This window comes from Corvus hawaiiensis, chromosome 23 (genome assembly GCF_020740725.1).
Source record: "Corvus hawaiiensis isolate bCorHaw1 chromosome 23, bCorHaw1.pri.cur, whole genome shotgun sequence".
Taxonomy (NCBI): Eukaryota; Metazoa; Chordata; class Aves; order Passeriformes; family Corvidae; genus Corvus; species Corvus hawaiiensis.
This window is the reverse complement of record NC_063235.1, coordinates 7,387,774-7,409,017: the sequence shown is the minus strand read 5'-3', so window position 1 is coordinate 7,409,017 and position 21,244 is coordinate 7,387,774. Positions and strand designations below refer to the sequence as shown.

The following is a 21,244-nucleotide window of genomic DNA, read 5'->3' as shown; positions in this document are numbered from 1 at the left end:
CTGCTCCCGGCCCCTCTTCCCTCCTGCTCCTCTCCATAAGAGGCGAGACGGGGAGAGCCGAGAGGAGCCTGTGCTTGGCTTTGCTCCACGGATTCCTTTCCTGCCCGTCACCGACCGATTTAGTGCCCAGCGTCAGCCCGGCCGCGCGTCAGCCGTGCCGGGGCCGGCGGGTGGGCGCGGGGCTGGCACAGCCCGGGGACATCGCTGGGACTCGACGGTGGCACTCACGGTGCCCGGGGGTCCCGCGGGGGTCCCGCGGGGGGTGGTGGGCACAGGGCAGAGCCCGGGGTTGTTTCAACCCAAGCAGGCCGGGGGTCCTGGTGTCCCTCATCCCGTGGCACAGGGAAGGTGCTGCGGGTGCACGGGGGGAGGAGTGGGGAGAGAAAGAAGGGGTGGGGGTGGCTGTTGCTTTTCCTTCCTTCCTTCCTTCCTTCCTTCCTTCCTTCCTTCCTTCGCTCAGTGTGATCCTTGCCCTGGGATCGCTCAAACCCCCCAACCCCCCATTTTTAGCTCTTCCAAATGAACTTTGCTGGTTGAGCAAAACCCACCTGCAAACAACAGAGGGTTGGAAGAATTTCGGGTTTTTTTCCCTTAACTGCCCAGCTCCCACAGTGGTGGCAGTGGGTGAACTGTGGCTCGGGACGCCGAGGGCTCGGTGCCACCCACATGCAGCCAGGTGGAACTGTGGGACATGTGGAAACCTGGAGCTGCCTCTGCACCCCCACCCCTGGAAGGGGAACCCCAAAAGCCCAAATTTGTCAGTTTTGAGGATTATGCTGCTGAAATTTCTAAGAAATCCTCACCTGCACCCCAGTGAGTGGAGCCCAGGGATCTCTGGATGCTCCCCAGGGAAGGGCTGCGAGCAATAACTGGAGCTTTTGGCAATTAATCTCGTTAAACCCCTTAATGAACCGTGATCAGGTTACAGGGCTCCCGTCATCTCGGATTGCTGGGGATTAGCAGGGACAGGGAATGCAGCAGGCAGGGGAGGGGGTGTCCCCGAGTGTCTGCTCTGGGCATCCCTGCTGCAGGGTTGGGAGTTGGGCTTAATCTCTACCTATTCATTTTGTATATCCGATTTCATTTATTTATTATAAATTACAGATATCAGGGTTGCAGGGGGACTCTGTCCCACTCCCCCAGCGTGAGATGGGACAGCAAGCAAGGCAAAACCACTCACCAGCACCTTGCCCTTTGCTGTGCATGTCATGGAGCTATTTTGGGGACCATTCCTCACTGCACTGCCCTTCCCAGGACTTGCCAATCCACAGATTTGGCTGCCATGGGTGTAGGGAAGCCCTGGTGCTGTAGGGAAAGGGCAGGTGCAGGTCCTGGGGTGCTTGGGATCAGCTCTGGGGAGCAGCAGGAGGATAATTCCCCTCTGTTGGGGACACAGTCCTTGCAGGAGACGCCGGATCCTGCCCAGGCAGGGACCATGGAGCACCTGTGGGCTTTGGGAAGGAGCAGCTGTGGCACGGGCAGAGGCGTGTGATCGGATTAGGGCAGCCAGGGCTGAAAATAGAGACACTGCTCCGTGATGGGAAACCCGGGAGCGATCCAGCCAGCCCTGGGATGGAGGTGACAGGCAGGGATACCTGAACCCTGGAAAATCAGAGCTTGGACAGTCCTGGCTGTGCCCAGCTCCAGCCCGGCCTTCCTGGAAGAGAAAGGCCTTAAGAACCCACGTCTCCAAACCCACAGTTGGCAGCATTAATTACCCTGTTTCCCTTAAAGGATTCCTTTAAAAAAGGGCTCAGATGCCGGGACAAATCTGTTCTGAACACCCAAGTGCTTGGAAAAGGGGTGTGGGGAGGGGGATGAGGCTGACCAAGCCATTTTCAGCTGTTCCTCACCCAAAAGCAGAGGGGCTGTGGGGGAACACCACGGTGCAGCTGTGCCAGCAAGGACGGGCACCAGAGCGAGCCCATCCCAGCTCTGCCAGGCCGTGGCGGGCACAGGGCAGGACCCCAGGAGAGGTGGCAGATCAGCCTGGAGCTGGGGCACCCACCAGGCTCACGCGGACCCCATGGCACAGCTTTGCATCCTGGCCCAACCCTGCCCTCATCCTCCTGCCAGGACAGGGGCACGGCACCATGCACAGGGTGCCACTCCTCCCTCAGGGATCTCCTGGGATCCCACTCCACGTGGGGCTTCCACGGTCAGAATCAGCTGGGATGAGAGCAGGGGAGCCGTGTGCTGTGCTGGGGCATCCCGGCGTGGGCACCGGCACTCGGGCTGGGCGTCAGGAGTAAGCAGGGCAGGAATTAGGCACATTAACTTGCAGGGCAAAACAACCCGATTGCCAAGGTTTAACGAGATCAGTGACTTAAAGAGCTTTAGTGGGGAAGAGAGAAGTGGACCAAGAGGAGCTTAACACAGTAAGGCGAGCACAGAGCACCCAGGTGCCACAGGAAGGGGCTTCTGAGACCTGGCAGCTCCCCAAAGCCAGAGCAAGACCCCTGGAGCTCTGGGGCAGGGGGGGATGGGGTGGTGGGGACGAGGTGCCCACCTTCAGGCCCTGGGCAGCATCCCCCACCTGGCAGGCACAGGGGGACGGGACGGGAAATAAGGGATTTATGGGCTTTTCTCAGCACATCTGAACCGGGGTGAAGCGCAAGGCTGCTCATCCCAGGGGCTGAGGGAGTGGGAAGCTGGAAATACCCGCGGCTCAGAAGGAGGCAGAAACGCGGCCAGGTGTGTTCCCAGGTGCGGGTCACAGTCCCAGCCCCTGCAGCCCCCTGCGGACATCGACTGCCCTGGTCAAGGAACAGAAGGAGAAAAAATCCCTGTGGGGGGACTTCCAGCTCCCGCAGAAGGCTCGTGGGGAGCCCAGACTCAGCTGCTGGAAGGGCTAAATTAGAGGCCAGGGGGCCAGGTCCCCCCCTCGCCGCAGTTTGGGGCTGTAATCGCCTCTCACAGGAGGAGAGGTTGGAGCGGGACCGGTCCCGCCGTCCCGGGGCGGCTCCGGCGGCTCCCGCAGCGCCCTCTCGTGACCGCACCGGCGGCGCCTCCGGCTCCTGGCCCTGTCCCTGTCCCCTGTCCCTGTCCCCTGTCCCCTGTCCCTGTCCCCTGTCTCAGTCCCCTGTCTCAGTCCTCTGTCCCCTGTCCCTTGTCCCCTGTCTCAGTCCCCTGTCCCAGTCCTCTGTCCCTTGTCCCTGTCCCAGTCCCTGTCCCCTGTCCCAGTCCCCTGTCCCAGTCCTCTGTCCCTGTCCCAGTCCCTTGTCCCCTGTCCCAGTCCCCTGTCCCTTGTCCCCTGTCCCCTGTCCCAGTCCCCTGTCCCAGTCCTTTGTCCCCTGTCCCAGTCCCCTGTCCCTTGTCCCCTGTCCCAGTCCCCTGTCCCAGTCCCTTGTCCCCTGTCCCAGTCCCTGTCCCTTGTCCCCTGTCTCAGTCCCCTGTCCCTTGTCCCCTGTCCCTTGTCCCCTGTCCCAGTCCCCTGTCCCTGTCCCAGTTCCCTGTCCCCTGTCTCAGTCCCCTGTCCCTGTCCCAGTCCCCTGTCCCCTGTCCCAGTCCCCTGTCCCTTGTCCCCTGTCCCAGTCCCCTGTCCCAGTCCCCTGTCCCTTGTCCCCTGTCCCAGTCCCTGTCCCAGTCCCTGTCCCAGTCCCCTGTCCCTTGTCCCCTGTCCCCAACGCTCTGGCACTGTCCCTGTCCGACCCTCTCCATCGCCCTCGCCCCATCCCTTTACCACCCTTCATCAGTTTTGCACCAGCCCTGTCCCCTCTCCATCACCCTCCCGCTGTCCCTGTCCCCTCTCCATCATTCTGCACTGTCTCTGTCGCCCTCCATCACTCTTTTACCATCCCTGTCTCTCTTCCATCACCTCCCCACTGTCCCTGTTCCGCTCCATCCCACTCCCACTGTCCCTGTCCTCCCCTCCATCATTCCCACGTGGTCTCTGTCCCTTCTCCATCACCCGTCCACTCTCACTGTCCCCTCTCCATCACCCTCCCACATTCCCTGCCTTCTCCCTCCCTCTCACATCAACCTCTCAGAGTCATTTCAGCCATTTCAGAGCCCATTTCAGTCTCTGTGGCCCGTGGGTGGCTGTGCCCTGTCACCCCCCTCACACCAACTCACTTCATCAGGTCCAGCCCGGAGGAATTAGCAGTGGAAAGGGGAGAAGCTGGGCTTAGGTATTAACATGCCACATTAATTTTATTTTTCCCAGAAAGTCTGTAACAGAATAATCCCATAAACCCAACAAGTGTCAGTGTTTATGTAACAGAGCCTGGCAGGAGGGCAGGGAGGCAGCGGGGTTACGTAAAGCCCTGTGCTCCCGAGCCTGGGGGTTCTCCTGGAGCCACCGAGGGGTCTGGCTCCTGCCCTGTCCTTGTGCTGCAGCTGCTCTGGGTTTGCCCTCCCCTGATCTGTGCCCCGAGCAGGCCCAGGACCCCCTGGCAATGACGGTGGCAGCTGGAGCTCCCTGTGGCTCGCGGAGATCCAGGATGTGCTGGCTGCTCCCACCGTGTCATGGAACTCCGGGGCCAGCTTTTATTTCCTTTTCATTCCTGCTCCTGAAACGGGGATCACTTCTCACTCCAGCACCAGCCTGGGGAGCTGCTGTTACTCCTCCAGTCCAAAATCCAGGCCCAGGCATGGCCACAGCTGCCCTCCCCACCCTCCCTGGTGCAGCTTAGCTGCCCTTGCTGCTCCTCCAGCCGGACAGAGGGACATCCCACTGCCCTGGGAGATGGAGATGGATGCGCCACTGCCTTTCCACATCCTCTGAAATCCTGAGCGTGGCATTCCCCAGATACCTGGGGCACACAGGTATCCTCCTTTCAGCTCTTTGCAGGGTGGTGAGGAGCCTTGGGCTCTCCCTGCCCTTCCACCGACCCTCCTGCCCTCATCAGCCTCCCCCATCCTGGAGGAAAATGGGAATAAGCGTGTGAGCTGTAATGGATGTCAGGTTCCAGCTGAAGATACCCCAGGAATGCAAAGTGGGATGAGACTGTATCCTCACTGAGACTGAAGGGTGGGGAGGAACCATCACACAGAGGGATTTTTAATGATTTTGGTATTTCTGGTTCAATGGAGTTGATTTATTATAAATTTAAAGTCTTTCCATGCCTTTCCTCTAAGTCGGCTCTGCCCTAATCAGGTCAAAAGCTGCTTTGCAAATAATCACCAGAGAAAGGGAAAAAATCGAGGGATTTAAGCCCAAGCTGTGCATTTCATACTATTAATTGAAAGCCAGGAGAGATAATGTGTCTCTTCTCCTGGCTGAGACCCCTAAGCTGCTCTTAGCAGCAAACACCCCGCTCGGCTCTGGGAATCACCTTCCAGCTGGGATAACACATGGGAAAACCTCCCTGGGACAGAGGAAGTGAAAGAGCAGGAACTGGGGAGCACTGGGAGGTGTCAGAGCATTCACAGCCCCGCACGGGGCAGCACGAAACCAAGAACTGTTCAAAAACTGGGATTAACGGGGAAAGGGCAGAGTTCTTGAGTGTGGGGCTATAAAGGCAGGATGGGAGCTTAAATATTTCTCTGCCACCTATTTTCTGCAGATATTTATGTGCACGTTGTGCCTTGATTGTCACCTTACGTATTTCAGGACAGACCATGTCTGTAGGTGTATATATATATATATATATATATATGTATATATATATATGTACATATGTGGTGCCAGCCAGAGACCCCGGACACCCACAGTGACATCCTGCTGCAGGAATTCTGAACATATTTTTCCACATCTCCCCACACGCTCAGAGGAGGGAAGAGCTCGATAATCAGGGAAATCCACGCTGGTATTAATTACATGCCATTACCGGGGCTTATTTGCTAATCCCCATTCTAATCACCCTCCCGGTTATAGTTCAACCAGCACCTCAGGACACCGCATGTAATGAATAAAATATATATCAAAGTTTATTCCAGAGCACGGGCAGCACGGCGCGGGCAGCGCAGCCAGGGTTACACAACAGACCTGCTGTCACACCAGCGGAGGCGCGGCACATTCAGACGTCAGTGAAATCCCCCCCACCCCAGCCCAAACCCGGTGTTTCGGGTTTTTTAAATTAAAATAAATAAACAAACAAACAAATAAATAAATAAATAACGGGGGGACTTATGGTTTTCCAGGGGGATTCATGCAGCTTCTGGGGAAAGCCACTGCGGAAGCTTGGCACGGCGAAGCGAGAGCTGGTGGCTCAGGTGAGGGACGGTCACCCCGGGGACGGCGGCGGTGTCCGGAGAAGGAGCGGGGTCACGGGGGCTTCGCCAGCTGAACCTCTGCAATTCCCGGCAGGGACGGGCTGATTCCACCAGGTCCGAGCCATCCGTCCTGAGGCCGGCTCAGTGGGACAGCGGTGGGGACAGCGATGGGGACAGCGGTGCCAGGGCCCTGCACAGGCTTTCAGTCCGGAGAGAGATCCTTCATCCCGGAGAGGGATCCTTCATCCCGAGCCCGTCTCCGCCTCCTCGTGCCTTCCTGCCAGCCCGCAGCGAACGGCTCTGCCACCAGGTGACATTGGGTGTCCCCAAGGACGCTTGCGGGAAGCGCCGGGAGCGCTCGAGTGTCCCTGCTCGGTCACCAGAGCAGTCTCGAAACTCCGGCTCGGCGGCAGGTGAGAAGTGGCGGCGGATCACGAGTCCCGGCCCCTTCCCGCTGTGTCCCCGCGCAGGCCGGAGCCCCAGTCGCTGGCCAGGGACGGTGGAGCTGCGATGGCCCCGAGCCCGCTCGATTCCCCGCTGAGGATTGCAGGGGGCACGTCAGCGCTGCCCCGTGAGCCACAGTCCCGCCGGTGCCCCCGCTGCCCCAAGGGCCGGGTCCCCTCCTGGGGGCCGTGCGGCTCAGACGGGGAAGGGGCCCTGACCCAGAGCGGCTGCCCTGAACCTGCTGCCTTCAGGAGGGAGGCGACCCCAGACCGGGCTGGGGGTGCTGGCAGCGGATTCCTCTGTAAGCGCCCCCAAATCTGGCAAGATCCTCCAGGGATCCCAGACTCTGAAGGGTCTCCCAACCCCATGGAGGTTCCCAGAACCTGCTGGGTCCCCCAGCCTCATTGTGTCCCCCCCAGTCTGCCAGTTCAGTGCACACCTGCACCCTGACCCTGCAGGGTCCTTCAAGCACCACAACCCTCAGGGATGCTCCCCCCACCAAATTCCTCAGGGCACCCCAAGGTCCCCAGACCCTGCTGGGTCCCCTATGGAACTCCCTGAGTTCCACTCCCCCTGAGTGCCCTAATACCACAGGGTCCCCTATGGAACCCCAAATACCCCAGAGTCTCCCCCCATCAGACCCTTCAGGCCACTGCTGGGGTCCCCAGACCCTGCTGGGTACCCCCACCCCACAGAGTCCCTGAGACCCTGCAGGATCTCCCTGGCACCCTCAAGGATGCTTAAGCCCTTGCAACCCACTGGGTCTCATCCCACTGGACCCCTCAGACCACTCCCAAGGTCCCCAGACCCCGCCAAGTGCCCCAGACATCCCCCACCCTGCAGGATCCCTCTGGGACCCCTAAATCCCATCGGATTCCCCAGACCCTGCTGGGTCCTCTCACCCCATAGAGTCCCCTGGACCCTTCACATTCTGCAGAATTCAACTGTAACCCTCAAACCCACCGGTTCCCAACCCACCAGACTCCTCTAAAGGACCCCAGACCCCGTTGGGTTACCCCACACCAGGTGGTCCCCCAGATCCTGCAGGGTCTCCCAGGCCCCTCACACTCACCAAGGTGCCCCCCACCCCAGGACTCCCAAACCCACCAGGTCCCATCCCATCAGACTCCCCAGGACTCCCCGAACAACCCCGGGCTCTACTGGATCCCCCCACAGCACGGGGTCCCACAGCTCCATCAGTGAGCCCAACAAGGAGTCCCTCCACTCTCAGAGCCCCCAAATCCCCCGGGTCCCCCCGATCAAACCCCGTCAAGTACCCCAGACCCCCCCCAACTCCCCAAACCTCCCGTGGCCCCACCGTTTAGACTTCCCAAGACTCCTTGAAGGACTGGATCTCCCCCCCCACCACGGGGTCCCCCAGATCCTGCAGGGTCCCCCAGACCCACCGAGGTGTCCCCCACTTTCAGAACCCCCCGGGTCCCCACCCATCAAACCCCCTCGAGCACCCCAGACCCCTCCGGCTCCCCGGCAGCCCCAGCCCCGCTCCCCCGCCGCTCTCCCTAGGCGGAGCTGCGGGCGGCGGAGGGCAGGCGGCGCACGGGGGTGCCCGCGGCGGCCCCGCGGGTGCGCGCAGGGGCCCAGGGGACGCAGCTGCGGAGGGCGCGGGCGGCCGCGAGGAGCGCGCCGGGCCGGGGGCGCGGGCGGCGGCGCAGCCCCTTCTGCAGCCGCTGGCTCTGCGCTGCCAGGGCCAGCTGCGCCTGGGCCACGCCGGCCCCGAGCCGGCCCAGGGTCTCCGCGCGGGCGGCCAGGCGCAGCTCGGCGTGCAGGAGAGCGCAGTGCACCTGCCGCACCCGCCCCTCCAGCTCGGCCGCCGCCCGCCGCCGCCCCTCCGCCGCCACCAGCCTCCGCCGCGCCGCCGCCAGCTCCAGCGCGCCCGGGCCGCCGCTCTTGCTGTCGCTGCCGCCGCCGCCGGGGCCGCCGCGGGACGGGCGCTGCGCGTCGCCGCCGGTGGGGCTCGGGGGTGCCGGTGCCGCCGCTGCTGCAGCCATGGGAGCGGGAGCGGCGGCGGAGGGATGCGGCGGGGATATATAGCCCGGGGGCGGTGCTGGCGGCGGCGGCTCGGCCCCGACGGGGGCGGCTCCGGCACGGGCTCCGCACCGGCACGGGGGAAGGGTGTGGGGGACACGCGACTCCGGACCGGGACGGCACGGCCCGGAGCTCGGTATGGGCCGGCGCGGCACCGGGCCGGGTATGGGCCGGCATTGCACCGGCCCTGGGCTCGGTGCGGCACCGCTACGGGCTCGATCCTGCACCGGGCTCGGTACGGCACCGGGGCCGGCATTGATGGGACCCCGTGCTCGGCACGGGACAGCCCTGGGGGGCTGCTCGGGCTCGGTATGGCCCGGTATGGCACCGTCACGGGTCCGCCTCGTTACCAGCACCGGGCTCGGTACAGCTCGGTGCGGCACCGCCCGTTAGTGGTGCTGGAAAACTGCCCTCCCTTGGAGGGATCGGTGGGAAATGCGGGGCTCGGGACGGGTGGGATCGCTGGGAAACGCTGGGAAGGTCACTGAGGGGTCACTGGGAAAGGCTGCACTGGGAGGGGCTGTGGCCGGGGTGTCCCGGGCGCAGGGGCGTCCTTGGTCGCGTGGCTGTCACAGCAACGTCGCTGCCAACGTCATTGTCATTTACACGGTGCTAATAACGCTGGGAGGGGGCTGGCAGGGGAGGGGGCTGCAGCGGGAGATGCCGCTGCCACCTTGCTCCCCCCAGAGCCTGTTTTTTGGGGTTCCTCCTGTCGGAATGTCATTCTCAGCAGCTGCGTCTTCGTGTAGGTGCGTGGGTCTCACATCGGAGCAGGAGAGAGGATAAAAGAAATGACAGAAACCAGGTGCCGAGGTTTCATCCCACCCCCAGACTGGAATAAAAGCCTAAGCCAAACACAAAACTCCAGCCTAAATCTGTTTCAGGCAGAGCCACATCCAGGCCTTCAGTGGATGTCGCCCACAGGGCTGGTGACATTTTTGCTTTCCTTACCTTAGGAGGAAAAAAAAAACCTATCTCCTGTGCTTTGCATCACAGTCTTGCTCCTGCCAGGCTGCCACACGTCTGCCAGGCACCGGAGCAGCGTCAGCGGCTGCTGCGTCACTGCTCCGGCCCCCGCTGCCGGCTCGTCCCGTCCCCCGGCTGCCACCGCATCCCCCCCGCCCGGGGTCGGGAGCACGGCTGCAGCCTTCGCTGAAGCTCCTCGGGCTGCTTTCCAGGCTGTGGGGAAGCTGAAGTCCAGGTTGAGCGATCTTCGTCTCTCTGATACAAGCCCTGCTCTAAAATGGGGTGTGGAAGTTGAGGGGAGATGCTCTGTCGTGGGGTTAAAGCTCTTTTCATGCTTCCTCTGCGCCCCAGCCCAAAAAAACCTGTGGGGACGGGCAGGCATTAAGCAGAGCATCCTCCTCCCTCATTTTTTTGCTCTGATTAGGTGGAACCTGGACCGCCAAGGGTACCCCCAAAAGGGGAAAGGGCCGGGGTGTGTCCTGCCCTGGGCTTCCCCCGTTGCCCCAAATGAAACCCGGGAATTGCAGAGGTTGGAGGGACCTCGGGAGGCGCCTGCTCCATCTTTACCTGCTCAGAAAATAATTGCTTTTTTGATCACCCCCCATGTCTGCGCTGCTTGATGCCTTCCCAGCTCCAGTCCCTGCTCCAGGGTGAGAAAAGGACATGGAAAGGGCGAGCAGCTGTGCCTGGACATGAGTTTCAGAAATAAGAAGGTGAGCTGGGGACACTGGGCACTGAGGCTGAGGGTGAACCCCCCAGAGCAGCCGTGTCCCCGGGCTGTCCCAGCACATCCCAGCAGTGAGCAGACAGCAGCTGGGAAATGCAAATAGTAGAAAAAGACAAGAAATGCCCCTGCCCTGAGGTAAGTCGCAGCCTGAGTCCCCAAAACCCTCCGGCACTGCAGGATTTCTGCTCGGGCTGACGAGCTATTAATGATTTAGCAGAGGAGGCTTCAATTAGCAGTGCTCAGAATAAACCTCGGTGCTGCAAAAGCCCGGTGAGAGCTTTGTTCTCCCTTTGTTCTCCCTTCCCTGGCAGTGCCCCTCTGCCAAGGCACCAATCACCGGGATGGGACATCCTTCGGCCAGCCCAGCCCCCGGTATTCCCCCGGGATGCGGGCGTTAGGGATGCAGGAGGACATAGCCGAGGGATGTGCAGTGGCCTCATCTCCAGCCTCTGTAAAGCCCCGCCCTGGGATGTGCTCTAGAAAAGCAAAGCCTTATTACAGGCAGCAAATAATTAATGTCGGTGCCATCTCTCCCAGCCTCTCCCCAAGTTTTTCCCCGAGTGTCCCAGTTACCAGGGCAGGAGGGACTCAGGTGCTGCTCTTGCATCCTGGCAGTTTTTGGGAAGGAATCCTGCATCAGGATTTCAGGTTTAAGCCCCAGGGCTCCTGGGCTGACCCAGCTCCCCATCCTGCACCCAGAGGTGCCAGCAGCAGTGTGGGACACGGTGCCAGCTCAGCTGGGAGGTGATGGGGCATGGGAACAATTCAGGAGCTGAGCAGTGCTGGGTTCAGAGGGGCACACTGTGCTGCTCAGCTCGTCCTGGGAGTGCCAGGCTCCACGGGACAGTGCCAGGAGAGGTTTTGTGGCCGGGATCTGTGCTCAAGGCACGCGGCAGAGGAGACGACGCATTTCCAAGCAGTGCTGTGAGTTATCCACAAACTGGGGAAACGGCACCAGCTGGACTTCGGTGCCAGAGGCCTGGATAAATAAAAGCGATCTTTGTGCCCTTTGGAGAAGGAATGAGCTTCTTGGCACTGGCACCATCCTTTAAGTTGACTTCTCTCTCTCCTCTTTCCTCTCGGAAAGCGGCAGCAGACTCAGTGCACAGCCGCCATTCCCCAGGCTCCTTCCCTGCTGCCGCCTTCCCAATGGGTTTCTTCCCTTTCCACCAAACCTCCGGGGAAGGATCCGGCCCGCCAGGAGTGAATCACCAGCTCTTTGGGATAGGGACACTTCGGGACCGGGACCCTGGGGGAGGGAGACCCTTGGGATGGAAACATTCAGGGTGGGCACAGGGATCCTCGGGGAAGGCGATCCTCACCGACAGGGATCTTGGAACCAGGACCCTGGGAACGAGGGCTGGTTGGGGACACAGCCCCTTGGGGAAAGGCGCGGCCGCTCTGCCCGGGCGGGGGTCCCCGGGGGTCCCCGGGTTCGTGCCCGGCGCTGCGGACGGAGCCGCTTCGCCCGCCGCCCTCTGCTGTCCCTCGGCGCGGCCCGTCCGGGTCACGTGGCGCACCTGGCCCAGGTGAGGCGGGGCCGGACGCGCTCCCGGCTCGCAGGTAACGAGAGCCCGGCCCGGCCCAGCCCGGCCCCCGACCCCGACCCGACCCGACCCGACCCCGGCCCCGACCCCCGACCGGACCCCCGGCCCCGGCATCAGCCCTGGGCCCGGCTCCCGCCCCGCCGCCCGGCGCTTCCCCGCCTGGGCCGGCCCGGCCCGGGGGCAGCCGCAGGCCCCGACCGGCAGGGAGGGAGGGACGGAGGGAGGGCACGGCCGTCACCCCCCGCACCGGGATCTCCCCGGGCTGCCCCGCTCCATCCCCCGCCACGGCGCCTTCTCCCTCCCCGTGCGCCGCGGGGTCCCCCGGGACAGGGACCCCCGTGTGCCCCCGCTGCCCCCGCCACCGGCTGGGCTCGCTGTGCCCCGCACTGTCCCTTCCCGCTGCTCCGGGACCGTCCCCGCCCTGGCCCTGGGGAAGGCTGGTGGCGGCCGGAGTTTCCCGGGGGGGGGGGGGTTGTGACAGTCGGAGCTTTCCCGGAGACTTTGGGTCTCCCTGGTCCCTGCGGGGGTTGGCTCTGATTTCCAGGGCTGGAAAACGAAGTGGGGAGCGCGGTGGGAGCCTGTGCTGGACAGGCCGGGCTGGGATGGGATGGGTCTGTTCCCTGCTGTTAGCTTCTCCTCTCCCCAAAAATCCCCTCTCTGGAGGACATGGTGGGCCCAAGGTAGGCAGAGGGGGCTCTGTTCGGTGCCCAGGTGGGTCTCCCCTTTTCCTTCCCTTTCCTTTGGGAGGGAAAAGTGTCAAACTTTGTTTACCTGCCCCATGGTGGAGCCCTGGTTGTCAGCTGGAACGGGGTGGGTGTTTTGGGCCAGGGGCACGGGGGACATTTGGCGAGAGGCAGTTCCTTGGCCAGGTTGTTTCTATCCCAAATAGCTGAGAGAGGGAAGATGCTGGATCCACTTTTACTCTGGGTCAGGATCCCCATCCCTGCCCGGTGCCAGCAGAGCAGTCAGGGACAGGAGCTGAACAGGTGACTTCCAGCTCCTGGCAAGGCTCCTTAGGACACCTCACAGCTGTGGGTGCTTCCACAGAGTCCAGAGAAGCTGTGTCAGTGTGTAAATCCTTCAGGAGACGTTCCCTAGCTGCCAACAACACGGCAGCGTGGTTACAGGCAAACGGACGGGACTGTTCGGGAGATTCACAACTTAACTGAGCTTTTTTAAAACTTTCCAAGGAAATCCCGCCCTCTGAACCATGAAGACCTTAGACCCTGGCTAACTCTGAGTCCTGCAAACCCTTTGTGGATCCTTCCTGGCTCCTGTGGAGCAGATGCTGAGGCTCTCCAGAGGGATCTTCTCCAGTCACTCACGGCGCCCGCGTGAGAGCAGAGGAAGCTCCCAACCATCGTGTGAGTAACACTTGGATGTGGATTTTGGTCCGAGCATTTATTTATGGCTGAGGCTTTCGGTCCAGTCCGTTCCTGCGCTGGGGAAGCTGCTGGACTGAGGAGCTGTGTCCTGTCCATGCTCCTGAGGAATTTTCCCATGTGGTCCAGAGGTCCCAGAAATGTGAGCTGTGATGGGAATGGGTGAGCCCAGAGGTGTCTCTGACACCTGTGCCTGCAGTCTTCTCCTTAGAGGTGGGATAATGCTCCTCTCTCTGTCCAAGATGCTCTGAAATTCAGGATATTGTCTGTTGTTATATAAAGGAGTGTTGCTGTGCAATGCAGATGTTGGGTCTCTCAGTGAGACCTTGGGATGAAGAGAAACATCCCAGTAAAAGCAGTTCCCAGTTCAGCTCAAATGTTTTCTTTTCATTTCATGTTTTTTCAGTCTGTTTTTAAATTTTGAACTGCTTTACGAAAATGATGAAGTTGAGGAGAAAAAACCCCAACTTGTTCTGAAGTGAAAGCAATCAAAACTCTGCAGTGATGCTGAGGGGAGCTCTGCCTGCTCAGCACTGAAATTGGAGCATCTGGGGCCTTTTATTTTGCATATTGCCCAGGAATGTGCAAAGGGAGCTCCTGGGATGAATTTTTATAAGGTAATAGAGCCAAAACATTCCTGGAAAGCAGTGGTGTGCTGTAACTGCCTGACTTTCAGTCTGGGCCTGTTTCTGTGTGGGGAAAATGTGACTATTGGTTTGAAAAACAGGGAAAAAGAGGCAATGCTCTAACAAGGTCGGACAGATTTATTTATTCATGCTTGAGGTGCCCTATAGAAAGTCTACAGTAAAGCAACAAGGACAGTCCTAAAACACTTAAGCTATGGCTGGGCTCTCACTGCTTATTAATTACCCTAATTAGTATTTAAAAGGATTTCTTGGAGGTGAAAGCAGTGTTAGCCAGGGAGCCTGGAAACCATGGAGAGTTCTGGGACCCTCCACAGGCTGGGATAAAGGCAGAGCAGTGGAAGTGGAGAGTGACAGCCCTGACCTGACTTCCCTCGCATCGCCCCGTGCTGAGCTTTAATAATAAAAAGATTAAAAATAGGGAGAATTAAGGTTCCAAAGTGTGATTGTTGGCTCTGTGGGGATGGAACGGGACAGGGCACACTGTAACAGCAGTTCACTCCTGCGTGCAGGCCTGGAGGAGCTGTGTTGGCACAGCTGAGCAGGGTCTGCTGCGGGATTCCTGTAGCAGGGTTTGTAAAGGTTTTGTTCCCATGAGGGGTGATTTGAGACCGACTTGTTGACAAGATCTTTTCCTTAATCCAGATGAAGACATTGGGTTTTCATAGGGAAATCTTTGACATCCCCCGACCTTAGCATGACTGGCAAAAATCATTAGTATTGGTAATGCTGTCATTGCTAAATCCTCTAAATTGAAATAGCAGCAACTAACGTGGAGTTGGAATTGGCAGCTTGCATAATGATGGATTGCTTGTCATCTCCTCCTGGGCACGATGTGTTTTGAAATGGATAAGCGCTGTCAGGGCCCAGCCTAATCCTAAGGAATGCAAGACAAAGGGAAGTTGTTTAAAAAAAGATACTTTCCCTTTGGAGCCTGTCAGTGGCTCCACCTCCGGCTGTGCTGCTCCTTTATTGCTCTGGAGCTGACTCCTCTTCCAGCTGCGTGGAGGAAACTCTTCTGAAGGTTACAGGGATTTTGATGTCTGAAAATAGTCCTTTTAAGGCATCTCTCTTCTGATTTCTGCATCTGCCCAAAGGCAGCAGCAAAGCCTGGGCAGTGGGAGAACCCCGGAGTGCGGGCTGGATCCCCTCTCTGTGCCCCGAGTGAAAACAGCATGAGTCCTGATTGGAAATATTCCCGTAAATCATTGAAATGTTGAATTTGGGAATCTCTGGCTGTCAGATCGCTCTGTGCTGATGGACAGCTCGCTGAGGTGGGACTGGTGCTGAGTTGATTGCTCTGATTTGAGCCCTCTGTGTCCTGCAGGTGCCCGAGTGCCGAGCCATGCTGGGCCGGAGGAGCCGACTGCCCCCCGAGCTGAGCAGCCCCCGGCAGCGGGAGCAGCCCTGCCAGGAGGCCGTGCCCCTGCGGGCACGGGCGGCCAGGGACACGGATGTCAGCCTGGAGGTGTTCAGCGGCTCCACGCCCGAGATCAAAGCGAGCCGCAGCAGAGCCCAGCAGATGCGGGACAGGAAGGGGCGCAAGGCCGAGCTCAAGGACTCCAACGGCCGAGAGGCAGAGACCATCACCTTCATCTCTGGGACAGCAGAGGCTCCCCCGAGCCAGAGCTTTTGCTGCTCCTCCCTGTCTCAGGCCTGGAACACGTACAAGGCCGTTTTCTGTTGCATAGTGACGTGTGGGAGCTGCTTCCAGGACTGCAGTGTCTGCATTCCCTATCCAGGGCCTGCTGAGACTTCCACGGATGATGGGAAGAACGGAGACTACAACGGGCGGCTGCCAAACAGCCCCACCAACACCTCTCCTGCTGAGAAGAACGGGAACCAGATCAAAAAGTCCAGCATGGGCAGCAGTTTCAGTTACCCAGATGTGAAGCTGAAGGGCATCCCTGTCTATCCAAACAGGAACCCCAACCACCACCTGGAATCAGATTCGTGCTGCAAGGAGCTGCTGGAGAAGCCCTTCAGGAACAGCATAGAAAAGCCACCGCTCCCCAGCAGCCACCGGAGCTCGGAGGAGTATTATTCCTTCCACGAGTCCGACGTGGACATCAGTGAGCTGAACGGCTCCATGTCCAGCAGGCAGATCGACGTCCTGATCTTCAAGAAGCTCACGGAGCTGTTCAGTGTCCACCAGATCGACGAGCTGGCCAAGTGCACCTCGGACACCGTCTTCCTGGAGAAGACCAACAAGATCTCGGACCTCATCAACAGCATAACTCAGGACTACAACCTGGATGAGCAGGATGCCGAGTGCAGGCTGGTCCGAGGCATCATCCGCATCAGCACCCGGAAAAGCAGGGTCCGGCCCCACATTTCCATCCCGGCCAGCCAGAGCCACGAGGAGAAGTCCAGCCGGGGCAACGCGCCGGACAGCGGGAATGAGACGATGCTGGAGTCCATGGTCATCAGCCAGGACGGTACGTGGGGGTCCCTGGGTGTCCCTGCTGTGCTGCAGGAGGGCTGTGTTATCAAAGCCACGGAGATGTGGCACTGGAGCAGGGCTGGAAGCTGCTCTGTCCCCAGGATGGGCTTGTTCTCCTGGGCTGTGTGAGTGGAGGTCCTTATGGAGAGCTCTGCTTCTCACCCTCCCTGTGCTGTGGCTTTCTTGAGCCTGTCTTCCCTGCCAGTGAGGTTTGTGCTGAGCAATAGATGGGTTTGTGCTGCTGCTGATTCTGCCTGTGCTCATCTAAGGGAGGCAGAAAAATCGTGAGTCAAACTGAACTGGTAGGACCAGACGAGCTGCTTGTGCCAGAGAATGTCCAGTTACTCAGCTGGCTCTCTCCCATGTGCTGCCTCACTAATGCCACCCTTAGACTGCAGTGACAGTGTGTCCTCAGAGCCCAGACCTCCTCCACACAGTGAATGTCCCTGCAAAGAGGAGGGAAGGGCTGTTCCACAGCACAAGTGCCTCCTGCTACTTCCGCCTTGTGGGAGCAGCCTGAAGTGTCTGAGCTCCAGGGCAGGTTATAATCGAGCTTGCTGTAGAAAAACCTTGAAAAGCTGAGTGTGGGGGGCAAGGAGATATCCAGAAGTACCAGAGGAAACCGTGTGGGTGTTGTGCTTCCCAGATTAGCAGAGAGGCTGCTCCTGGGATTTAAGGACACACAGCTCAGATTACCGGGACAATGGTGGAAGCAATGGGAAGAATCAGATTCTGCCTCTCCTGTTCCCTGAGGGTGCTCCCTGATGGGGATCCTTAATGCTGAGTCATCCTTTACATCATCCTTTACATCATCCTTTTTACATCATCCTTGACTGTCTCAGGCCCTCTTGGTTTTCATTCCAGAGCTGGCCGTGCAGATATCGGAGGAGACGCCGGCGGATGTGATGGCCAGGAACATGAGGCGGCACAGCAGCGCAGGTAACGCGCCTGCCCGGGGCTGGGGCTGCAGGGGGTGCCCTGAACCTCCCCTGTTTCATGTTCTCACCCTCCACACAGGCTGAGCTGACCCTGCTCCTCGGGTTCCCCTCAGCTCCTGGGCTTCGGGAGTGATGGAGCTTGGACACTCCCTGGGTTGATTGCACAGGACCCGGCCTGAGAGCTCTCAGTCTCTCTGCGCCTTGACAAAGTTTGGGGCTGTATTTGGGGTGTGACTGGGATCAAAAGGAACTGTGCAAAAGGGAAGCAGGCAAGAGTGACGGGCTGTCCCCGAGCTCTGATCCTCCCAAAGAGCAGCCCAGGGCTAAAAGACAAGTTTCCTCCTGCATAACAGCTCTGTCCTGGGAGATGGCTGCAATGCAGGCAGGGCTGTTCCCTGCCATGGCTTTGTGTGGCTTTCTCCTCCCTCATGGTACACAAAGCCTTTTGTGCAGCTCCTTGCCCACGGCCAGGCTGCTGTGCTCCACCTGGGCTAACGGCTCCATCTCTTCTCTTTCCTCCCCAAGGCTGTCCAACCAGCAGAGATTCCTCTTTCCAAGACACAGAGACTGACTCGTCTGGGGCACCTCTGCTGCAGGTGTATTGCTAAAGGACCCGAGCAGCAGGGAGGCATTCCAGGGCTTTGCTGCACTCACAGTTCTCCTCTTTCCATATGGAGTGGGGCTGTGCCACGTTTGGTTTTTTTTTTTCCCAATCTACCCTGATCCTTATTGAGGCCAGATTCCTTCTGCTGTCTGAATTTCACTGGATATTTTTGGTTTTTTTGGACAATCAAGGAAGCAAACTGCAGAGCTAATGAACTTGGGAGGAGGAATGTGTGCCCAGGGAGGAGAAGATGGACAAGGAAGTAGCAGATAACTTGTGCCTGTGATTTCTGTAAATCACATTTAGCTCCAGCAGCCTCAGTGGCTCAGCCCTTTCCCTGCTTTGAGGATCTGTTGTACAGTTCTTGCTTCCTGGCATTGCCTGAGTGAACTTTGATAGGGAATAACTACAGGGTGTCTCTGTGCTGGTGCTGATGTTGAGCTGCAGGCTGAGATCCTGCTCTCTAGGGACCCAAATCTCTCTGTAGGGACCCAAATCTATTTAAAGTGCCTGTGTTGGTCCCACAAACCCAAAGTCTTCTGCCCATGCTGTTTTGAGTAGCCAGATCTGCCTTTCCCTGCTGACCCTTGGTGTCATCTCCTGCTGCCTCGTGAGGAGAAGGTTCAGGTTTATAGAGTTAATTTCATTTTAGGCCTCTTGGCTCATCTCCTGAGTCAGTGCCAGTGCTGGGGGTGGGATGGCTGCTCAGCTGCCCCCTCCATGAGCAGACCCTGGGGATCAGTTCTGCCAGCCTGAAGTGAACCCTGGGGGTGAGGCATTCCCAGGAGCACACACTGGGACTTGCCTGCCAGCAGTTCTTCCTCACTCCTCTGCCAAGCCCTCCACGTTTCTCCTGGGAGAGCCTGGAACTGGGACTGTGGCAGGTGAGGAGAATACTTGATTCACCCCTAACTTCTTGTGGTTCAGAACTGGGCTGCTTGCCTGTTCTGCTAGAAAATCCCCTAAAAGTGGTTTGCTTGGAAAGGAAAGGCTCCTGCGAGTGTCTCCAGAGGGTTTGTGAGGCACTGCTGGTCCTTTCCTTTCCCTGTGGGCACTCAGCACCTTGTCCTTCCCTTTGCTCCTCTCCAGCAGGCAGTGGAGACCAGGAGATGGGGCACTGCTGTCCTGAGGGCACAGTGCCAGGTGACCTTGAGGGCTGCAGCAGGAGGAAGGTGAATCTGTGGTGTTGCCACTTGGTTGTTTATCACAAAGTAAACATGTCAAGCCATGGGACTTGTTTGGAGATTTGGGTGCCCTTGGACATGAGTAGGAAATGCTTCACTGATTTTACCAGCCATAGGATAAACACACCCACTGGATTTTGGGGAGAGGGGAACCCAGACAGGCCCCGGGCTTTGGTGTGGACCATGGTTTTGTGCCTTAGTTGAACTGAAATGTGCCTTAGTTGAACTGAAATGTGCCTGTATTTTATAGCCTGTGATTGCTCTTCAGAGGTTTGGGCAGGGAGGAAGGATTTAATTCCTCTCATGAGCTCTCAGGCTTCTTTAAAAGGCCAAAGCCCTTTGAAATGGACAGTTTTGGTCCCTGTTAGAGCCTGTTTTTGTAAACCACTGCCTCTTTTCAGAGCGTGCTTCTGGAAATCAGGGGCATTACTGCAACCACACCTGGAGACACTGACAGAGAGAGATATTTCGAAGATAAAGGGAAGAGACTGAGCCTGGGATTTGGCTTCCCCTCCCTGCTTTGTGTTTAAAGCTGTTGGTTTATGAGAAATCGAGTTTATACAAGGAAACGACTTGAAGCAAGGCCAGGCTGGGACTCCCAGGGGAGCTGTGTGAGGTCACCTCCTTCCAAATGCTCCCCATCCTGAGGGACCCGCTTGGCTTCTGCTTCTCACGGGGTTTGTACATTGTTGTTTGGACAAGTGTCCTCCAAGCTGTGCACTGAGGTGTCACACGGGTCACGCTGACACAGCTCTGTGGGCTGTGCTCTGGAGACGAGGGGTGAGCTGGGCTTACAACGAGCTGCAGTCACTGGTACAGAGCAAATGCACATTTTTAGTGTCTAGTCTGGGTATGGAGAGTGAGCGTGTGCGGATTAAACTAGCAAAAAAAAACCCCCAGGCCCCCCAAAAACTCACTAAGAGGAAGACTGTCGACTCGATGGTCCCTGAAGCTGGTTCACCTGTGATGTCTTATGGGATTCTTTTGCACTCATCGGCCTTAAATGTTCTGGTTTGGTCTTTTTTATAAAGTAAAAGTTGTGCTCTTTACCTGTGCTGTGACTTTTACATTCCTGTTTTCATCACCTTGGGGATCCTGGGTTGGGGGTTGCACAGGGGGTGGCTGATTCCCGCTTTCCCAGATGGACAAAGATATTTTCATCCATTTGGTAGCTCCAGGGGGATCCTGAATGCCGGGCTGGTGTCTGGATGCAAATGAAGGAGCCTCTGGGGAAGTGCTTGCTGACATGCAGGGAAACCTGGACCTTCCCTGAGCGGTGATGCTGGAACTGAGCTCTGGAAAACCTGAGCCGGGGGGGAGAATTTCTGTGTTGTCCCTGTGATGTCACCAGCTCATGGTAGGAAATGTGGGATTTGCTCCAGAGTGGCCCCGATGGAGGGGCAGGATCAGCTCAGGGACAGAGGTTGGTCTGACCCTGTGACTTGAAGGACCAGTTCTGCACTTTCCAATTTCAGTGCAAATCCCAGGATAACCTGCTGGGCTCCATTCCTGGCCACTGACCTTCCCTCGCCCTCCTGGGGCAGGGGCTGTGGGGGGGCTTCCCTCTGGTGCACAGGACCAGGGTGTGTTTTCTGGGAGGATTTCAGAGCCATGAACAGGTAAATGCTGCCTTCTCTCGGCTGGGAAGGGTCTCTGGAGGTGTTTTTGTGTCTGGAGCCCTCAGAACAGCTGGGTGGGGCCTGTCAGCCCTGTTGTGTTCAGCAGCTTCCCTTTGGAGTTTGCTGCATGAGCCAGGGGTTTCCTTGCTCACATCCACACACGGAATGAATCCACGGGGTTTTTGTCTGCAGGATGTTGTTTGCTGTGGATGAAGCCGTCTTGGCTCTTGCTGGAGTGGTTTTTGCTCTGAGCATTAGTGCTGAGTGTTCTGCTGAGTGATCTGACTGGGTTGCCCAAGTGGAGATCTCACAAACAGGAGAGCCTTTACCTGGCCACACACCTGTGGACGTGTTTTCTCACATAGGTGCTTCCTTCTGGGAGCCTGACTCAGCACCTGGCTTTTCCTGAGTACACTGTTTGGTTTTATTGGGCTTGGTTTTGCCAGGAGAGTCTCCAGAGACTCCCACTTTTATGGGTCCTTGCCATGCTCTGTGACCTCAGAGGGATCCCTGTCCTGCCCAGCCCGAGCCATCCCGCGGCCCC

General features: G+C 58.6%; 2 protein-coding genes across 2 annotated transcripts; one reads left to right on the top strand and one right to left on the bottom strand.

Annotated features, from left to right (window-relative positions):
• Positions 1–7,176: 7,176 nt before the first annotated feature.
• TRNP1 (TMF1 regulated nuclear protein 1) lies at positions 7,177–8,609 on the bottom strand. The gene has a single exon (XM_048326755.1). It carries the CDS (start codon positions 8,607–8,609, stop codon positions 8,121–8,123), a length of 489 nt encoding a protein of 162 aa, XP_048182712.1. The 3' UTR covers positions 7,177–8,120.
• Positions 8,610–11,820: 3,211 nt separating this feature from the next.
• Positions 11,821–20,130, top strand: KDF1 (keratinocyte differentiation factor 1). The gene is made up of 5 exons (XM_048327148.1): positions 11,821–11,902; positions 13,077–13,250; positions 15,240–16,350; positions 17,220–17,294; positions 17,819–20,130. Exons 3-5 carry the CDS (start codon positions 15,258–15,260, stop codon positions 17,899–17,901), a joined length of 1,251 nt encoding a protein of 416 aa, XP_048183105.1. The 5' UTR covers positions 11,821–11,902; positions 13,077–13,250; positions 15,240–15,257; the 3' UTR covers positions 17,902–20,130.
• The last annotated feature ends 1,114 nt before the right edge of the window (positions 20,131–21,244 follow it).

Excerpts from the sequence above, each read along its gene's own strand:
- TRNP1 (XM_048326755.1), bottom strand. The coding sequence starts at position 8,609 with ATGGCTGCAGCAGCGGCGGCACCGGCACCCCCGAGCCCCACCGGCGGC.
- KDF1 (XM_048327148.1), top strand. The coding sequence starts at position 15,258 with ATGCTGGGCCGGAGGAGCCGACTGCCCCCCGAGCTGAGCAGCCCCCGG. Across the intron at positions 16,351-17,219 it reads CATGGTCATCAGCCAGGACG|AGCTGGCCGTGCAGATATCG; the intron begins GTACGTGGGGGT and ends TTTTCATTCCAG. Across the intron at positions 17,295-17,818 it reads GAGGCGGCACAGCAGCGCAG|GCTGTCCAACCAGCAGAGAT; the intron begins GTAACGCGCCTG and ends TTCCTCCCCAAG.